The 18,568-nt window shown below is 40.9% G+C and overlaps 1 protein-coding gene across 3 annotated transcripts in view; it reads right to left on the bottom strand.

Moving 5' to 3' along the window:
- Positions 1 to 18,568, bottom strand: part of A1CF (APOBEC1 complementation factor) — a 75,196-nt gene that overhangs the window by 37,927 nt on the left and 18,701 nt on the right. For all 3 annotated transcript variants that reach the window (XR_008846261.1, XM_056530111.1, XM_056530112.1), the window contains exon 2: positions 13,716 to 13,865. Coding sequence is in view for 2 of the 3 variants with exons in the window: in XM_056530111.1 (XP_056386086.1) it covers positions 13,716 to 13,820 (105 nt within the window). In the remaining variant the exon portion in view is untranslated. The remainder of the gene's footprint in view (positions 1 to 13,715; positions 13,866 to 18,568) is intronic.

Here is an 18,568-nt window from a genome sequence, read left to right as displayed (position 1 = left end):
TGATCGAGTGAATCTGAAGATAGTCCTGTAATGTTTGATGGACATCAGTTTACTACAGAAAGCTTCAATTTAGACCCTTTTCACTCATGCCCAGAGTTTTGGTCTTGTGTTCTGGCTTTGTGTTCCTCTATGGTAGTACAACCAAAAAAACTAAAGGAAACAGATGACAAAAAGGATCCCCTATTAAGTGACGTTAAGTGATGTCATCACAGGTGCTCTAGGCAATAGGGGATTGGATAGGGGACAAGATGTCTGATCACTGGGGTCCCGCCGCTGCGGACCCCCGCGATCTCCTGCGTGGCACCCCTGTCATCCGTGCACTGAGCGAACTCTGCTCCATTCCGGATGACTGGCGACTACAGCCGCCACGCCGCCCCCCATTCATGTCTATGAGAGGATGCATGAAAGCTACGTACTAGCCATCACGCCCCCTCCCATAGACATAAATGGAGGGGGTGGGGCGTGATGTCATGAGCACAGAAGCTGCCGGCCCGGAGATCAAGGGGGTCCCCAGCGGTAGGACCCCTGAGATCTATTGGATAGAGGATAAGATGTTTTTTTCGCCAGAGGACCCCTTTAATAATGAATAAAATAGAAAATACATTATAGAAATATTTAATACGCAAATTAACATAACTAATGTTACATCACAATTTTATTAATATATAAAAATAAAAAGTGACAGTCAGTTTTAGGTCTGGTGATATCAGACATCTCCCTGAGCTGGATAGAGAAATGTGTGAAGCATTTTTATTTCTGGATATTAACGCTTCATACAGTACAACGTTTGGATACAACCAATATACATTATGTGAATCTGCCCTTAACTGGCACTTTTGAGATACATTTATTTGGTGTTTTATATGTTGTTATCAGGTTTATTAATGATGTTAAGTTTAAACTTTCAGATTTAATTGAAGTTATTTAACACACATATTGCATTCATTGTTTAGAATTTACAGCCATTTTTACAGGGCTGTTTCCTTTTCACAGACTATTGTGTTCCAGCAAATATGTGTTTACTAGTGGGAAGTGGCCAGAAGGTACTCACTAGGGGGAAGATTTATTAAAACCTGTGCAGAGGAAAAGTTGCACATGGCAACAATTCAGATTGCTTCTTATATTTTGGAAAGCGCCTCTGAGAAATAAAGGAAGCAATCTGATTGGTTGTTATGGGCAACTGGTCAACTTTTCCTCTGCACATTTTTTGATAACTCTTCCCCTAGGTAATTTCTTTTGGGCCTTTGAAGTAAACTGTCCGGTATCTATTTGTTGACAGGATGCAAAAGTATGGCTAGAACACTGTTTTAACACAGTATGAACCTGGCCTTAGTGTTAAATATGCATTCGATAGGCAGGGCCGGACTGGCCTACCGGGATACCGGGGAAATTCCTGGTAGGCTGCCCGCTCTGTGGGCCGGCAGCAGCTGGCCCGTGTTTGGCTGCCCAATGCGGAGAGTAGCACGGGCCGGCCGCCTACTGACGCTGCTGTCACCTTTTTATTTTATTTTCATAAGTTACTGGGGCCAGGCTTGCTCTAGCTGTGTCCCGATCGGCCACCAGAGGGCACACTAAGTAGCACCGACAGGGAGGAGCACCACTTCAGCCTGTGATATGACCCTGGCTGCTGGTATGAGACGTGCCTGTGCAGCAGCCATTGGGAGAAGACGCTGGCTAGTGATGTCAGCTGACGTGTCCCTCCCTCTCCCTGCCTGGCGCCTGCAATAGAGGAGCAGCAGCTGGCATCCCTAATTACTGATGAGGTAGTGGTGCTTATTTCTATGGGGCAGTGTGTGTGTGTATGGGGGCTTTGTATGGGTGCTGCGTATGTATGTATATGGGGGTGTTTATAGGGGGGTGTATATGGGGCTATGTATATGTGTATATAGGGCTGTGTATGTGTGTATATATGGCTGTGCATGTGTGTGTATATAGGGCTGTGTATGTGTGTATATAGGGCTGTGTATGTGTGTATATAGGGCTGTGTATGTGTGTATATTGGGCTGTGTATATAGGGCTGTGTATGTGTGTATATAGGGCTGTGTATATAGGGCTGTGTATGTGTGTATATAGGGCTGTGTATGTGTGTATATAGCGCTGTGTATGTGTGTATATAGGGCTGTGTATATAGGGCTGTGTATGTGTGTATATAGGGCTGTGTATATAAGGCTTGTATGTGTGTATATAGGGCTGTGTATAAAGGGCTGTGTATGTGTGTATATAGGGCTGTGTATATAGGGCTGTGTATGTGTGTGTATGTGTGTATATTGGGCTGTGTATGTGTGTATATAGGGCTGTGTATGTGTATATATAGGGCTGTGTATATAGGGCTGCGCATGTGTGTATATAGGGCTGTGTATGTGTATATAGGGCTGTGTATATAGGGCTGTGTATGTGTGTATATAGGGCTGTGTATATAGGGCTGCGTATGTGTGTATATAGGGCTTGTATGTGTATATAGGGCTGTGTATATAGGGCTGTGTATGTGTGTATATAGGGATGTGTATATAGGGATGTGTATGTGTGTATATAGGGCTGTGTATATATAGGGCTGTGTATGTGTGTATATAGGGCTGTGTATATAGGGCTGTGTATGTTTGTATGGGGCTGTGTGTGTGTATATAGGCTGTGTATGTGTGTATATAGGGCTGTGTATATAGGGCTGTGTATGTGTGTATATTGGGCTATGTATGTGTGTATATAGGGCTGTGTATATAGGGCTGTGTATGTGTGTATATAGGGCTGAGTATATAGGGCTGTGTATGTGTGTATATAGGGCTGTGTATATAGGGCTGTGTATGTGTGTATATTGGGCTATGTATGTGTGTATATAGGGCTGTGTATATAGGGCTGTGTATATGTGTATATAGGGCTGAGTATATAGGGCTGTGTATGTGTGTATATAGGGCTGTGTATATAGGGCTGTGTATGTGTGTATATTGGGCTGTGTATGTGTGTATATAGGGCTGTGTATATAGGGCTGTGTATGTGTATATATAGGGCTGAGTATATAGGGCTGTGTATGTGTGTATATAGGGCTGTGTATATAGGGCTGAGTATATAGGGCTGTGTATGTGTGTATATAGCGCTGTGTATATAGACCTGTGTATGTGTGTGTGTATATATAGGGCTGTGTATGTGTGTATATGGGGCTGTGTATGTGTATATATAGGGCTGCGTGGGTGTGATGGAAGGTAAGTTGGGGTTTTGTTTTTTGTTTTCTTTAAGATAGTGATTTTTGGTAGGGTGGCCCTTGCCAAGGCCAACCAGTGGCGGGGGGCCTATTGCAAGCCCGGAAAGCCTTTGGCTGTCCAGACATGCTGGGAGTTGTAGTTTTGCAACAGCTGGAGGTACACTGGTCGGGAAACACTGGTATAAAGCTTCACAGTTTGAGAACAATGCCCCTGCTGGATATTTCCCTTTACACCTGGTACTGTGGCATTGTGTAAGGCTGGGGATATATGGTGAGTGTGGCCATGGCAAGGGCCACCCTACCAAAAAAAAAAAGAAAAGAAACCTGCCTGCCTAAAGAGGGCGGATCTACCTAGCTAATATTGAGAGTGAAAAGGGGGGGAACCTGTCTACCTACCAAATATGAAGGGGGGGATATATACCTAGCTAATGTGGAATGAGGGTGGGGGAACGAATTCTACCTACTATAAAGAGGTGTAAAAATGTACCTAGCTAAGATGGAGGAAGGGAAGGGAAACCCTGCTTGCCTACCTAGTATAAAGTGGGTATCTACCTAGTTAATATGGAGTGAGAGGAGGGGGAGCAGCTTGCTTACCTACCTACCTAACCTGAGGGTGGAGAGAAATCTATCACTTAGCAATTATGGAGGGGCTGGAAGAGGCTTGCTTACCTAATATAGAAGGGGGAGAGATCTACCTGCTAAAACTGCTATATGGGAGCACAGAAGGGGGACCTAAGTGCTATATGGGGGCATTAATGAGGCCTAACTAGTGTATGGGGCACAGAGGGGGGGGGGGCTAACTATTATACAGGGGCCCAAAGGGGGACTAACTACTGTATGGGGGCACAGAGAGGGCCAAACAATTATATAGGGGCCCAAAGGGGGCCTACCTACTGTATGGGGGCACGGATGGGGCCAAACCATTATATAGGGGCACAGAGAGGGCCTAACTGCTATATGGGGGCACTATTACTACGTCAGGCAATATTGATACGTTTGTATAGAAGTGAGGATGTTGCTGAAGTAAGGAGCCTAAAATATTTGTCTGGCAGATTCTGCGGTGACAAGTCTTGGCCGGGAGAAGTCTTCATGATGCCCAGAACAGATGGAGAAGAAACATAAAAGTAAACGACTCTGATCAAAGAAGACGTTGCCACAGATTCACTTAGAAAAAACGTCACCTGTCATTCACCTGATGGTACTGTAAGCACTTATATAGTCGGCAGATCCTGTGTAGTGTTGGTACCTACTTGTATATGATCACTGTATGGGGTAAACCTTGGTCTTTGCATAGTGGATTTTTTTCATTAGCAGTGTGGGGGTATTCGTCATATTTCGGTGGTAGTGTTCATGGTGTGGCAGTATTATGTGCCTTGTGTATTATTGATAATATCTCAGTACACAGGATTTGCTCAGTAACAGTATAATAGTAATATGTATGGTGATAATATTTCTCCTTGTATGCTGGTATTATTGGTAATATTGATCTGAGATTTGGTCAGTAACACTATGATGGTAATAATATTCCTCCTTGTAAACTGGTATTATTGGATTCAGTATACTGGATTTTCACATAGAACCTTTTTCAAACATTGCTGCCATTTTTTTTACTATAATGGATTGGTGCACCATTTTACCTTTTGAATTTGTGGACTGTGATCATTGTCTTGGACACTGATACCTTCTGTAACACACACACACACATATATATATATATATATATATATGTGTATATATATATATATATATATATATATATATACACACACACACACACATAGCTATGTAAAGATATACACTTGCGCACACGGCGACCATTGGCTGGCACCATGACACAATGCTGTGGGTCTGGTATGCAATAATTTCGAGGGCTGGTTTTAAACTCCTGTCCGGCCCTGTTGATAGGTGTTCATGGGAACTCTTAATAGGTTGTTGAAAGTGATGTCCATACAAGTGAAGGGGGCCATCACCAGGCTTAAAAAAACCGATGTAGAAGAATGATAGTAAAAACTTTAGCAGTTACCAGATTAGGTACATTCTTAGAAAGAAGGAAAGCACTAGTCGTGAGCACAACAACACCAAAAGAAGATCAGGGAAGATAACTAAATTGGATGATGCTTCTTTCTTGGTTAAGGAAAGCCCCTTTACAACATCTAGCCAAGTCAGGAACACTCTCAAGAAGGTAGGCATATCATTGTCAAAGAAGAGACATCTTCATGAATGCAAATACACACTTTTGTGTAATGATGCAAACCATTCGTAATACTCCATAATTGAAAGGCAAGATACAAAGTTCTGAAACAAAATTCTTATGAAAATTTTTTGACCAAGATTACTTGTAGAATGAAGGCAGGGAAACAGTATGTAGAAGAAAAGGAAAGGCTAGTGAGCCAAAAGATAGCACAGAAATGGTGTTATAACATGGTCATGTATGAGTGTCAATAAAACTGGGCATGTGTTGTTTATTGATGTTATGACTGTGAATAGATGTAATAGGATGAATTTCAAAGTACCGTATATACCCGAGTATAAGCCGAGTTTTTCAGCATGATTTTTCATGCTGAAAATGCCTCCCTTGGCTTATACTCGAGTGAACAATCTTGGCTTTGCTGTGAGGGGATGGGCCAGGCTGTCCATCTTGGCCATTTATGCTGCAGGAACCGTCCGGTGGGGAGGGTTAGTCGTTCCGGGCTGTCCATCTTCACCGGGAGGCCCTCTTCTCTGCTCCAGGCTGGCCCCGAACTAGTGACATTGCATTGACGCCACCACGCAGGGACGTTCATGCGCAGGGACGTCATGGACGTCTGCTGCGCACGGACGCCCATGCGCGTCATAGTCAACAAAACATCACTAGTCCGAGGCCGGCCCGGAGCAGAGAAGAGGGCCTCCTGGTGAAGATGGACAACCCGAAACGACTAACCCTCGCCACCGGACGGTTTCTGCAGCATAGATGGCCGAAGATGGACGGTCCGGACCAGCTCACCCTGGGGAGGTGAGTAGAAAACAAATGGGGAATCTGGATGATGACGAAGGGATTGACAGACGTTGATGATAAAGTTGGGGGATGATTACAAGGGGGATGATGACGAGGGGGATGATGACGAAGGGGATGATGATGAGGGGGGTGATGATGGGGTGATAATGATGAGGGTGATAATGATGGGGGTGATGATGACAAGGGTGTTAATGACGGGGGTCTGAATGATGACAGGGGGGATGATGACATGGGGGGGGATGATGTATTTCCCACCCTAGGCTTATAGTTGAGTCAATAACTTTACCTAGGTTTTTGGGGTAAAATTAGGGGCCTCGGCTTACATTCGGAACGGCTCAAGTATATACGGTATATAGACTATGGGGGAGATTTATCAAAACCTGCACAGAGGAAAGTTGCCCAGTTGCCCATAGCAACCAATCAGATCGCTTCTTTAAGCTCGCACGGGCCCTTTTAAAAATGAAAGAAGCAATCTGATTGGTTGCTATGGGCAACTTTTCCTTTGCACAGGTTTTGATAGTTTCAGATATTCATTGGCAAAATATTTCCAAATATTTAAATCTCTTGAGTTAAAGCTAAAAGTCTACTTTTAATGGTGGTATACAGAGGCTGAATAATGAAAACCCTGTCACCCTCCAAATACTTCTAGACCTAACAGTATTATAGGAGCATCAATCTTTGATATAAGACTCTTAACAGGTCGGATGCAAAAGGCAGTGTAAACCTAGCCTAAGGGGGAACAAAGGGAGGCTTTCCCTGACATCGTCAAATCATCAGTCATCTCTGATACCAAGTGATTCTAATAGTTGTAAGCACTTTTTTCATCACCTTTCCCAACTCAATTCATTTAACAAGACAAGATATGGCTAAAAACATTTTTGTTTAGTCAACTTCATGTCTAGACTGATAACATAGCCTTTTGTTTTCCTCTACACTAGATGCTGATAACCTTGTGACGTGTGGTCAGGACTAAAGATAGGGGAAGAAACTTAAGAGTAAATACTGTAGGTGCCCAAGTGTCCATACACACTACTACGCAATACAATGTCATAGCTTATGTTAATCTTACTAACCAATCTCCCTGATACAAATATATTGATCTGGTTGGGGAGAGGGTATGTTGGGTAGTATTGTTTCTCATTGAAGATAACCATCTATGTATGGAGACTATAAAAACTAGCTCTCTTACAGGAAGAAAAAAAATGTGTGTCTCTAGTTTTTACTGTCATACTTATGGACAACCCTGGGAACATTCATTATTGTACTTAAATTCATATCCTGAATTAAACTGCTATATTATGTTATTATGTCGCAAGTATATGCTAATGAGTGGTTATCAGAACAGTTTTCTCTGCATTGGTGTATATGAGACAGTGCACCTTTCTTTTACATGCTTAAAGGGGTATTCTGGGCAAAAACATTTTATCCCCTATTCAAAGATGTCTGATTGCAGGGGGCCCACTGCTGAGAACCCCCCCCCCCCCCGCGATCTCCCTGCTGAATCTCCAGTTTTGGAAACCTCCGGGTTTCCGGGACTGGGGACGTGACGTCATGCCACGCCCCCTCCTTTCATGTCTATGGGAGGCGGCGTGACAGAGGGGGGGACGTGACATGAATGGAGGGGGCATGACGGAGGGGGGTGTGACATGAATGGAGGGGGTGTGGTGTGACGTCACGTCCCCAGTCCCGGAAACCCGGAGGTTTCCGAAACTGGAGATTTAGCACCCGCATAGAATGCGGGTGCTGCAGGGCGATCGCTGGGGGTCTCAGCAGCGGGCCCCCCGCGATCAGACATCTTATCCCCTATCCTTTGGATAGGGGATAAAATGTTTTTGCCCGGAATACCCCTTTAATGGTAAAGTCTTTTGCAGAATGTTTTTGTAAAAACCCTTCCTTAAACATGAATGAATGAACTCATCAACCAAAATGCGGGCAATATAATTTTATGCCTTAAATGCTGAGGTAATTCCTTACTTAGAGCACTTCATCTGATGGAAGACTTTGGAAGGTTTTTTGGTCAGGAACTTAATTTGCCAGTACCCCTTATTCTTTATTTAGATCCTTTTCCCAAAACCCAAGCATAAGCCACTTTACCATTACAACAAAATACTACTATGAAATACCTAGGAATAATTGTGAGTAGAATTTAATAAGAATTTACTAAGACTGGCGTTTCACAAGCAGGTCTTAAGTAAACGTGTACAATCACGCTGTATTTCTCAAGAGGCGCACATCTCTTAAAAAGTCCAAGCGTATCTGAAGCTCAGAGCTGGATTAAAGCTCAACTATAATTTACACCTGTAAGCAGACTTTAATATATTACCCCCTTTAGGTTTATAGTACCACTAGATGTTTATTTAAAATATTGTTGCATATTATTTATGGGATGAGTTCCAACTATAGAAACAATAGGGCTAATGGTTCCAGGCACCACAACTATGAGAGAGATGACTGTTTAATGACTCATAAGTAAATCAGTTACATATGGAATACCTTTTAGAAGTGTGCAAATATAATCTACTTCTCCTAGGCTCCTTTGTGTGAAACAAATCCCATATTCTTTTATAGTCTGTATTTTGTAAACACCATTTAGTAGGAAAAAAATGGATTACAACCTAAGGCATTTTCATGTATATTTTGTTGAAAAAAATGCATCTGTGTGTTGAGCAATATGTTTTCTTAACTGACCAACTAGGTCTACTTTGTTTTCTTTATTGGTATTGCCATGAATGCTCTGTATGTTGTCCTGCTTCTATTATTAAAAACCTTTTCGAATTGGAAAAAAATGCATCTGTAAAACTGCAGAAAAGTTGTATGGGTTGTCTGTGCACACAGAAAATAAAATGGAGCTTATTTTTTTCCATCCACGTAAACAAGTGACATGTGACAATGCATCAGGAATCAACATAGGGCCAGTTATTGAGAAGGTGTTATAATATTGTACTGCACTCCTCAAGTTGGAATATGTTATCCTAAGACGCCCAGGATCAAGACTTGTAAATCTGTATCTAGGAACAATTTTTAAAAATGAAGTATTCTGTTATATTTTATTCCACTTATGTTTAATTTCTACATCAATGTACAGAAAGGCAACACTGCTGAAACATGGCACTTTAAGGTGGATAGGATACAACTACAGCTGCTAGATATTCTGGGCCTTCGTCTCTGCTGTGCCCATGTTTTCTACACTGTGCCCCTGGACTGGCTTGCTGAGTGGATGGCTTCCAGTGCTGACTTTCTGATGTAATTTATACATTATAAATGCATGTATACCATAAGATGTTTTGTATACAAGTCCATAAAATATGTTGCACCTTTACAATTAGTCTAAATTAAAAGTATCCTATCATTTGGATATAAAGCTAATGTACAAACATGTGTGTCTTCATGGTTACAGACCCTATGCAAACCCTGCACAGATTAATTCTGTAGTCATATGTTACTTTAACCACTCATTCTACTGTTCGTAGGTTAGTAAGAAGCAGATGAAATGTAAGTAATATTTGAATGGTGGCAATATTGAAGATATATATTCCTACTTTCTCAAATTGGCCACACATTTAGGATTTCACATGCCTTTTACCTGAACAACTTGTAGTTTGTGGTTAGTATGTGAAGGTTGTTCTCGGGGATTGACAATGCCATCAGTTAAAGTATCACTGCCTCCGTTACATGTCAAAAGTTTTAATTGGTCATAGTCTGGGTGCTTAAACAAGCTGGGAGAAGCGCTTAACTAAGTCTCTGTTCTTGCTGCAGTAGATGATTTATGCAAGTGAGAAGTGAGACCGAAAGAACCACATAGATTAGCGATTCTCTTTGTTCTTTCTATCAATCGGTGGGGGTCTCAGCATCCAGAACTAGATTAATAAAAAGTTTTTACATGTGCCTGTGACATGCCAAAAGTTTTGTTTTAACCCCTTAAGGACATAACCCTTTCAATTTTGCACCTACAGACTCATATGTGGCTTTGTTTTGTGCCACCAATCCTACTTTGTAATGACATCAGTCATTTTACCCAAAAATGTACTTCAAAAACAAAGAAAAAAATCTTTGTCTGGCAAAATTGAAAATAAAAAACGCCATTTTGTAACTTTTGGGGGCTTCCGTTTCTACGCAGTGCATTTTTCGGTAAAATGACACCTTCTCTCTATTCTGTAGGTCAATAAAATTAAAATGATACCCTACTTATATGGGTTGGATTTAGTCGTACTTCTGGAAAAAATCATAACTATATGCACGAAAACTAAAACATTTAAAAATGTCCTCTTCTGACCCCTAAAACATTTTTATTTTTCTGCATACAGGGATGTATGAGGGCTAATTTTTTTGTGCCATGATCTGAAATTTTTATCAGTACCATCTTTGTTTTGATCGGATTTTTTGATCACCTTTTATTCATTTTTATATGGTATAACAAGTGACCAAAAATACGCTATTTTGGACTTTGGAATTTTTTTTTTACCTGTACGCCATTGATTGTGTGGTTTAATTAGTTATATATTTTTATAGTTCAGACATTTACACACGCGGCGATACCACATATGTTTATATATATATTTTTTTCACAGTTTATTTTTTAAATGGGAAAAGAGGTGATTCAAACTTTTTTCAGGGAAGGGGTTAAAGGGGTATTCTGGGCAAAAACATTTTATCCCCTATCCAAAGGATAGGGGATAAGATGTCTGCCCCCCCGTGATTTCCCTGTAGCACCCCCATTCTATGCGGGAGCTGCGTCTCCAGTTTCGGAAACCTCCGGGTTTCCGGGACTCGGGATGTGATGTATCGCCGCCACCATTCATGTCTATGGGAGGTGGCGTGACATCACGTCCCCAGTCCCGGAGGTTTCCGAAACTGGAGACGCAGCTCTCGCATAGAATGCAGGTGCTGCAGGGAGATCGGGGGGGATCCCAGCGGTGGGCCCCCTGCGATCAGACATCTTATCCCCTATGCTTTGGATAGGGGATAAAATGTTTTTGCCCGAATTACTCCTTTAAATCAACTTTATTAACTTTTTTCTTTTTTTTTGCAATGTTATAGCCCCCATAGGCAACTGTAACATGCAGTACAATGATTGCAGGCACTGATCAATGCTATGCCACAGCATTGCATTGATCAGTGTTATCGATGGTCGTTTGCTCAAGCCTACATCTCAGGCTTGGAGCAATCAATCGCCGATCGGATGCCGAGGAGGTAGGTAGGTTTCTCTGTGGTGGTCCCGATCAGCCCGACTGAGCTGCCGGGATGTATTTATTTACATTTTAGATGTGGCGATCAACTTTGATGGCCAAGTCTAAGGGGTTAATACCGGACTTCTACGCGATCGATGATGTCTGGTATTAGTCATGGGTCCCGGCTACCGCTAGCCTCTGGGGCCAACCCAATATGATGCAGGGTCACCACGTGACCGCGCCTTATATCGTGGGAGCAGGCGCAGGGTGTACAGGAACCCCCTGCATCCTTAAGAGGTTAAGTGACCATTTTACCATGGAAATTCAGGTAAACTTGCTGATCGATCTCTGCAGTGATCTTTGGCCTAGTTTGTTCTTCCATTAATGGGATGCAGATCTGTCATTTTGCATGAATGACTTTTCAGCTACAGCTACAGCACCCAACAACCAAAAAACCCAACATGGCAGATTAATTTTTACGATAGATATCAGCCATCAGTTGACATCTGTCATGCAAACACATACTGTAGGTTGACAGAAAATGTTATCTGGCAGTGGCTTATCTCAAAGGAGACAATCGAGCAGTTGAAATTTCCAATTCAATGTTCCATCCTTCTCTGACGCCTGTTATTGGTGGAAAGTCAGTGGGCCACCATACACATGAAATATTTGGCTGATCCTGTCGACATATCAAGTTCAGCTGACATTGATTTATTGTGTATGAACAGCTTAGGGCCTAGAATGGACTTGTCCAAGCAGTCCCCACAACAGCTAGTACAACCACTGCTGATAATTAAATAATAGTTTAAGGACAAATTGTCTATATGAGGCATTAGAATGCAGAAAATAGAACAAAGAAGGAAATAGTAATAAATAAGATATAAAAACAGACTGTAGACATAGTTAGATAAGGGTTAGTTGACTGTGAGACAACAAAGGAGATACATGAGATAACAGAAAATAGATAAACACAAGCACGAAGGGAAGGACACCAGGCAAACAATGCAATACAGAGCCATAGATCATGATCTCATTGCCTACAAGTGCACACTCCTTTTTTTTTTTTGTTCTGTCTTGGTCAGAATTGGACCATGTACAGAAGTTATCTTATGAGGAGCCTGTATACTATTTTCTGACTTCAGTCAGTCACATCTTAGCCCTGGTGCCCAACAGGACCTAAAAGGCAATCTGCTACGCCAGTAGTGTAAATGGCACATGGTAGCTGGGTGGGGCATTATCAGCTTTGAATTACGCTCCTGTCTGGATAGATAATGAATATAAAAATAATTTTCATATTGTGGACAGAAATGTAAAAGTTATTCAATGTTGTACTCACTCTGGAAAGCAGATGACCTTATATCCTATAATTGTACATGTATCAAACCCTACATTTTAATCAAAGAAAATCATAATCACTGTAATGACAATGTTGAATGTAAACATAAAATATCTAAACCTTCTTACATATGCTGGAGTGCAGAAATTCCTGTGTTAAGCTATTATAATTCTTAAACAATTTCCATTTAACAAAATATCTGTAGGCCTTCAGACTAATAAATACAAGTTGGCTATTTAATAAGCTTACTACACTATTTCATAAGGCAAAAAAATAAAATAAAAAAAATGCTGACATATATTAGCCTGGCATATGCCAAACATACACTCTGGTCGAATGGTAAAAGGGGCCCTACGGAAAAGTTTGTGGGGCTTTCCTGGCTAGTACATGAAATTTAGTTCAACAACAAAGTGTTAACAATCTTAAAGGGGTTGGGCTGGAAAAAAATTATATATATATATATATATATATATATATATATATATATTTTATTTTTATGGCTGTAAAAAAATAAGTGATACCTAACCAGTCCCTACATATGCCAATGCTTCCATTCCCCTCTGGTCACTGCCTCTTCCTGGTAGGTTTCTGTGATGCATTGTCACTGCAGGAACTGTCCCACAGTGGTGCCCCACCTCAATCAGTTGGCTGATTGGGCAGTTTTTGTGGGGACAATACCTCACAAAAACCAGGGAGAAGTGGTGACCAGGATCATCTATGTGGCAGCTGTGGAGGATCAGGACACCACCCACAGCCATATATATATATATATATATATATATATATGGTGGTCATTTCACTATTGCAGCTTTTATCAATTTTTCTTCCAGAAACAATGCCAATCTTGCCTATAGGTTTTATCTAGTATTGTAGTTCAATGTAAGAGTTGACCAGAGTCAATACAATAGACAGCCCATGGATAAAAGTATTTTGGTTCCTAAAATTTGATGATTTTTCATATTATAGGATAAAAATAACTAAAATGGTGATTATGTGTAAACCTTCTGTAGCTAAAGCTCCTACCTGAGTCAAACTATATCCTGTACGCTGAATCAGAGTGCGCAGTGAGGCTTCCTTCTGTGTCTGGGTGGCCGCCATTTCATCCCCGGATTTTTGATTTGATTCCATTGTGAGTGATTATCAGCAATAAATCAGGTTAATTAGGAGTGCTCACTGCAATCAGATTCAAGATAAATTACATGGATTAATATGACTAAAAGTCTAAGAATTAATTATTTGATGTCATCGATCATTCCAGTAGTATCTTTCCCACTATACACTGTACAACACATTACTACATTATACTACTATTATCTACTATTTGTGGAAACAACTGCATATATTTTAATGGGGTACTCCACCCCTAGACATGTTATTCTCTATCCAAAGGATAGGGCATAAGATGTCTGATCACAGGGGGATCTCGGCTAAGGCACCCCAGATCTTCGGTGCACGGAGCCAACTTCGCTCTGTGCTGGATGACTGGTGAGGTGGAGCGGAGGCTTGTGACATCACGGTCACAAGCGGGGCGCGACAATGACGTCACAAGCCTCAGGTGCTGCACCCAATGCTCTAAACGAACCCCGGGTGCAGCAGGGAAATTGCATGGGTCCCCAGTGGCAGGACTCCCATGACCAGACATCTTATCCTCTATCCTTTAGATAGGGAATAAGATGTCTAGGGGTGGAGTACCCCTTTTACTTGCTCCACAGGTTTTGATTACATCACAACACCAACTCTCCTGGACCATAATGTAGTACATTGAGGGGAAAAAGTATTTGATCTTGTATGTTTGCCCACTGACAAACAAAGGATAAGTCTATAATTTTAACAGTAGGTTTATCTGAACAGTGAAAGACAGAATAACAACAAATAAATTCCGAAAAACATTATTTAGGTTTCTGTGCAAGATCTAAAAGGTTCACTGTCAAACTTCAGATGGTCCTGTACATATGCTGTCTTGAGAAGGGGGACCTTGAGTTGCCTTGAGATCATTGACAAGATCCTCCCATGTAGTTCTGGGATGATTCGTCATTGTTCCCATCATGATCATCGAAACTCATCCAGATGACATCTTGCATGGAGCCCCGCAATGAAGGAAATTGACAGTTATTTTGTGTTTTTTACATTTGTGAATAATCGCACCAACTGTTGTAAACTTCTTACCAAGCTGCTTGGTGATGGTCTTGTAGCCCATTCCAGCCTCAGGTAGGTCTACAATCTTGTCCCTGACATCCTTTGACAGCTCTTTGGTCTTGGCCATGGTGGAGACTAGGTATAACTAAGGGTGTATGCTGACACCTGAAACGCATCACATGACTTTCTTTGTCCTGATGTCAGTATTTTAATCAATAAACTACTGAAGACTGGACAGTCTGTGCTGGACAATCTCTTACTTCATTGGCCATGGTGGAGAGTTTGGAATCTGATTGGTGGAGAGTTTGGAATCTGTTTTGATTGCTTCTTTGCACAGGTGTCTTTTATACAGGTAGCAAGCTGAGATTAGGAGCACTCCCTTTAAGAGAGTGTTCCCAATCTCCGCTCTTTACTTGTTAAAAAGACACCTGGGAGCCAGAAATCTCGCTGATTGAATAGGGATCATAATTTATAATTATAACAATAATTTTATAACTTATTTAAAATGTGTTTTTATGGATGTTTTGTTGTTATTCTGTCTGTCACTTTTCAAATAACTGTACCATTAAAATTAAAGACTGATCATTTCTTTATCACTAGGAAAAGTACAAAATCAGATCAAATAATTTTTTCCTTTGAATGCAGGGTCCCTCTTATAGCAGACATTAAAAAGGCAGAAGAAATGTAGTTTAATATGCAAAATGAGAGACAATAAAAAAAATACGGTACATCTAAAGGATCTGTATTAGGTTCCCTCATTGCATGCAATACATATAATAAATAGATATGTATAAAGGGGTTGTCCAAGATAAAAAAAAAATCTGATTCCTGGTTAAGGGTGTATTAACATGTACAGTATCCTGCGCTTATTTGATGCGCAGGGTTTTATGCTGCAGATTTCAATGTAAACTAAATATTTGAACCCATCTTCAAATCTGCAGCTTCAAATCCTGCGCATCAAATAAGCGAAGCATGCTGTACGCGTAAATAGATCCTAACACTACTAAATTAATATTTCCCTTAATGCTTGTTTATTTAACCATTTTCTACCATATTTAGTGGAAAAAATTTGTTGCTACCGTTAAACCAATGGGAAAATGTCATCATATTATGGCATATTTTGTTATAATGTATGAGTCTAAGACAGCATGCTAAGCAACATGGGATTTGCTGGTGCTCATGAACATGTAAATATTCACATTTGGGTAGAAATACTGAATCGTTCTGCTATGATAATAAGAGCCCCTTAATAATAGTGTGGACCATCGTGTACTTAGAATGTATGGATCACATTGTAAAGTGACAGATTTTTCAACAGTGTTTTTTTTTCTGCTGTTTAACATACATGTTTTCTACTAATGCCAATGCTAAAACAGATACTGCTGTATGCCCTACATGCCATACATAAACCATTTCCAATTGACTTACATTATAAAAAAAACTAACAGCAACAGACGCGTTTTTTTACACAATAGTGAAGTTGATCATGTTTGCGTACAACTAAATTAAAGCGACTGTATCGGAATAGGGAAACAGAGACAAAAACCTGATGTGAACCCAGCCTAAAACGCATATGTAAAGCTGGTAGAAATGTGCTTCTTAGCTTGGGTGCACATCAGGAAACTGCTTTACCCAGCACATGTATGTTCAGACATATATCACAGCATAGTCTACCATGCTATCCTATGTAAAAAAAAAATCAGACAGCTTTGTTAGGCTGGGTTCACACTACGTTTTCTCCCATACGGGAGCGCATACGGCAGGGGGGAGCTAAAACCTTGCGCTCCCGTATGCCTTCGTATGCGCTCCCGTATGTCATTCATTTCAATGAGCCGGCCGGAGTGAAACGTTCGGTCCGGTCGGCTCATTTTTGCGCCATATGCGCTTTTACAACCGGACCTAAAACCGTGGTTGACCACAGTTTTAGGTCCGGTTGTAAAAGCGCATACGGCGCAAAAATGAGCCGAACGTTTCACTCCGGCCGGCTCATTGAAATGAATGACATACGGGAGCGCATACGAAGGCATACGGGAGCGCCAGGTTTTAGCTCCCCCCTGCCGTATGCGCTCCCATATGGGAGAAAACGTAGTGTGAACCCAGCCTTACAGACAGAATGATAATATTATATTACATACTTTACCATAGGTTCTGGGATATCATGAATTTTCTCTTCTTTGTGGATTTGGTAATGCCATTAGGCCAATACAACTGTAAACCACCACAACTTGTATTATATGTCCAGGCTCTACCAATTGCTAGAAAACTGGAGATTCAGCTAGATAGATAAAGATAGATAGCCTGTAAATTTAGAATCTATCTATCTATCTGTCTATCTAGCTATCTGCAAAATTAATAGGGGTGATAAACTTTGGCTCTATCAGCGCTGCATTTTTGATCATGATGTTTATGATGATCATGACTATAAGATTAACCTAGAGTTTTATTCAATTATTTAAAGAGTCGTATCTATTTATTCTTTCTATTATTTATTGTAAGTAGTAGCAGTTACTTTTACTATTATACAGTTTTGGGATAAAATTTGATATTTTTGACCCCCTTTAGGATGCAGGGATTTTTCATTTTTGCATTTATTTTTTTCCTCCTCGCTTTTTAATAGTCATAACACTTTCAATTTTAACCTACAGACCCATATGAGGACTTGTTTTTTTGCACCACCAATTGTACTTATTGCAATAAAATCACTCATTTTACCACCAAATCTATGGAAAACCAAAAAAATATTTATGGGACAAAATTGAAAATAAATAAAAACAGAGAGTTCAGTCCTCAGTGTCTCACCCACTTCTGTGAGTGTGTGATGGATATCTGGTATAAATGATAAAGCCAGTTGCAATTTATGTAATATTTAATATATGATATTAAAATAGTAATATAAAATTTCTCTAAAAGTTGCGCCTCCGCAAGGCCCTTGCGGTAAATAGGCTCACTTAAGAGAATATGTTAATACAATTCTTTATCGAAATTATAATCAAATATATTGCTGCGGTTCACCCTGTGGACAAGTTATTAAGTAAATATAAAAATCATATACAAAAACCTGCAAAGAAATGTGCAAAGAAAATACATACAAATATAAACATATAAACCTATGAAGGATAATAATATTGCCAAAAAAATTAAAGTCCTGTATTGAGATAAAGTCCTGAAAAAAATTATAATGAAATGCAAAATCCAATTATATTGATTCCTATTGTTTCCAATCCTGTAAATAAATTATATATCCGTTTTTGGTGCAATAATATTAAAGGGGTATTCCGCCCCTAGACATCTTATCCCCTATCCAAAGGATAGGGGATAAGATGTCAGATAGCCGCGGTCCCGCTGCTGGGGACCCCTGGGATCCCAGCTGCGGCACCATGCTATCATTACAGCACAGAGCGAATTCGCTCTGCACGTAATGATGAGCGGTACAGGGGCCGGAGCATCGTTACATCACGGCTCCGCCCCTCGTGATGTCATGGCCCGCCCCTTTCAATACAAGTCTATGGGAGGGGGCGTGGCGGTCGTCACGCCCCCTCCCATAGACTTGCATTAAGGGGACGGGCCGTGATGTCACGAGAGGCGGCGCCATGACGTCACGCTGCTCCGTCCCCCGTATCGCCTGTCATTACGCACAGAGCAAACTCCGGGACCGCGGCGATCTGACATCTTATCCCCTATCCTTTGGATAGGGGATAAGATGTCTAGGGGCGGAACACCCCTTTAATACCCCTTTAATC

This window comes from Hyla sarda, chromosome 7 (assembly GCF_029499605.1).
Source record: "Hyla sarda isolate aHylSar1 chromosome 7, aHylSar1.hap1, whole genome shotgun sequence".
In the NCBI taxonomy this organism is placed as follows: domain Eukaryota; kingdom Metazoa; phylum Chordata; class Amphibia; order Anura; family Hylidae; genus Hyla; species Hyla sarda.
Note: the sequence above shows the minus strand (reverse complement) of the source record. Positions and strands in the feature narration are given on the sequence as shown.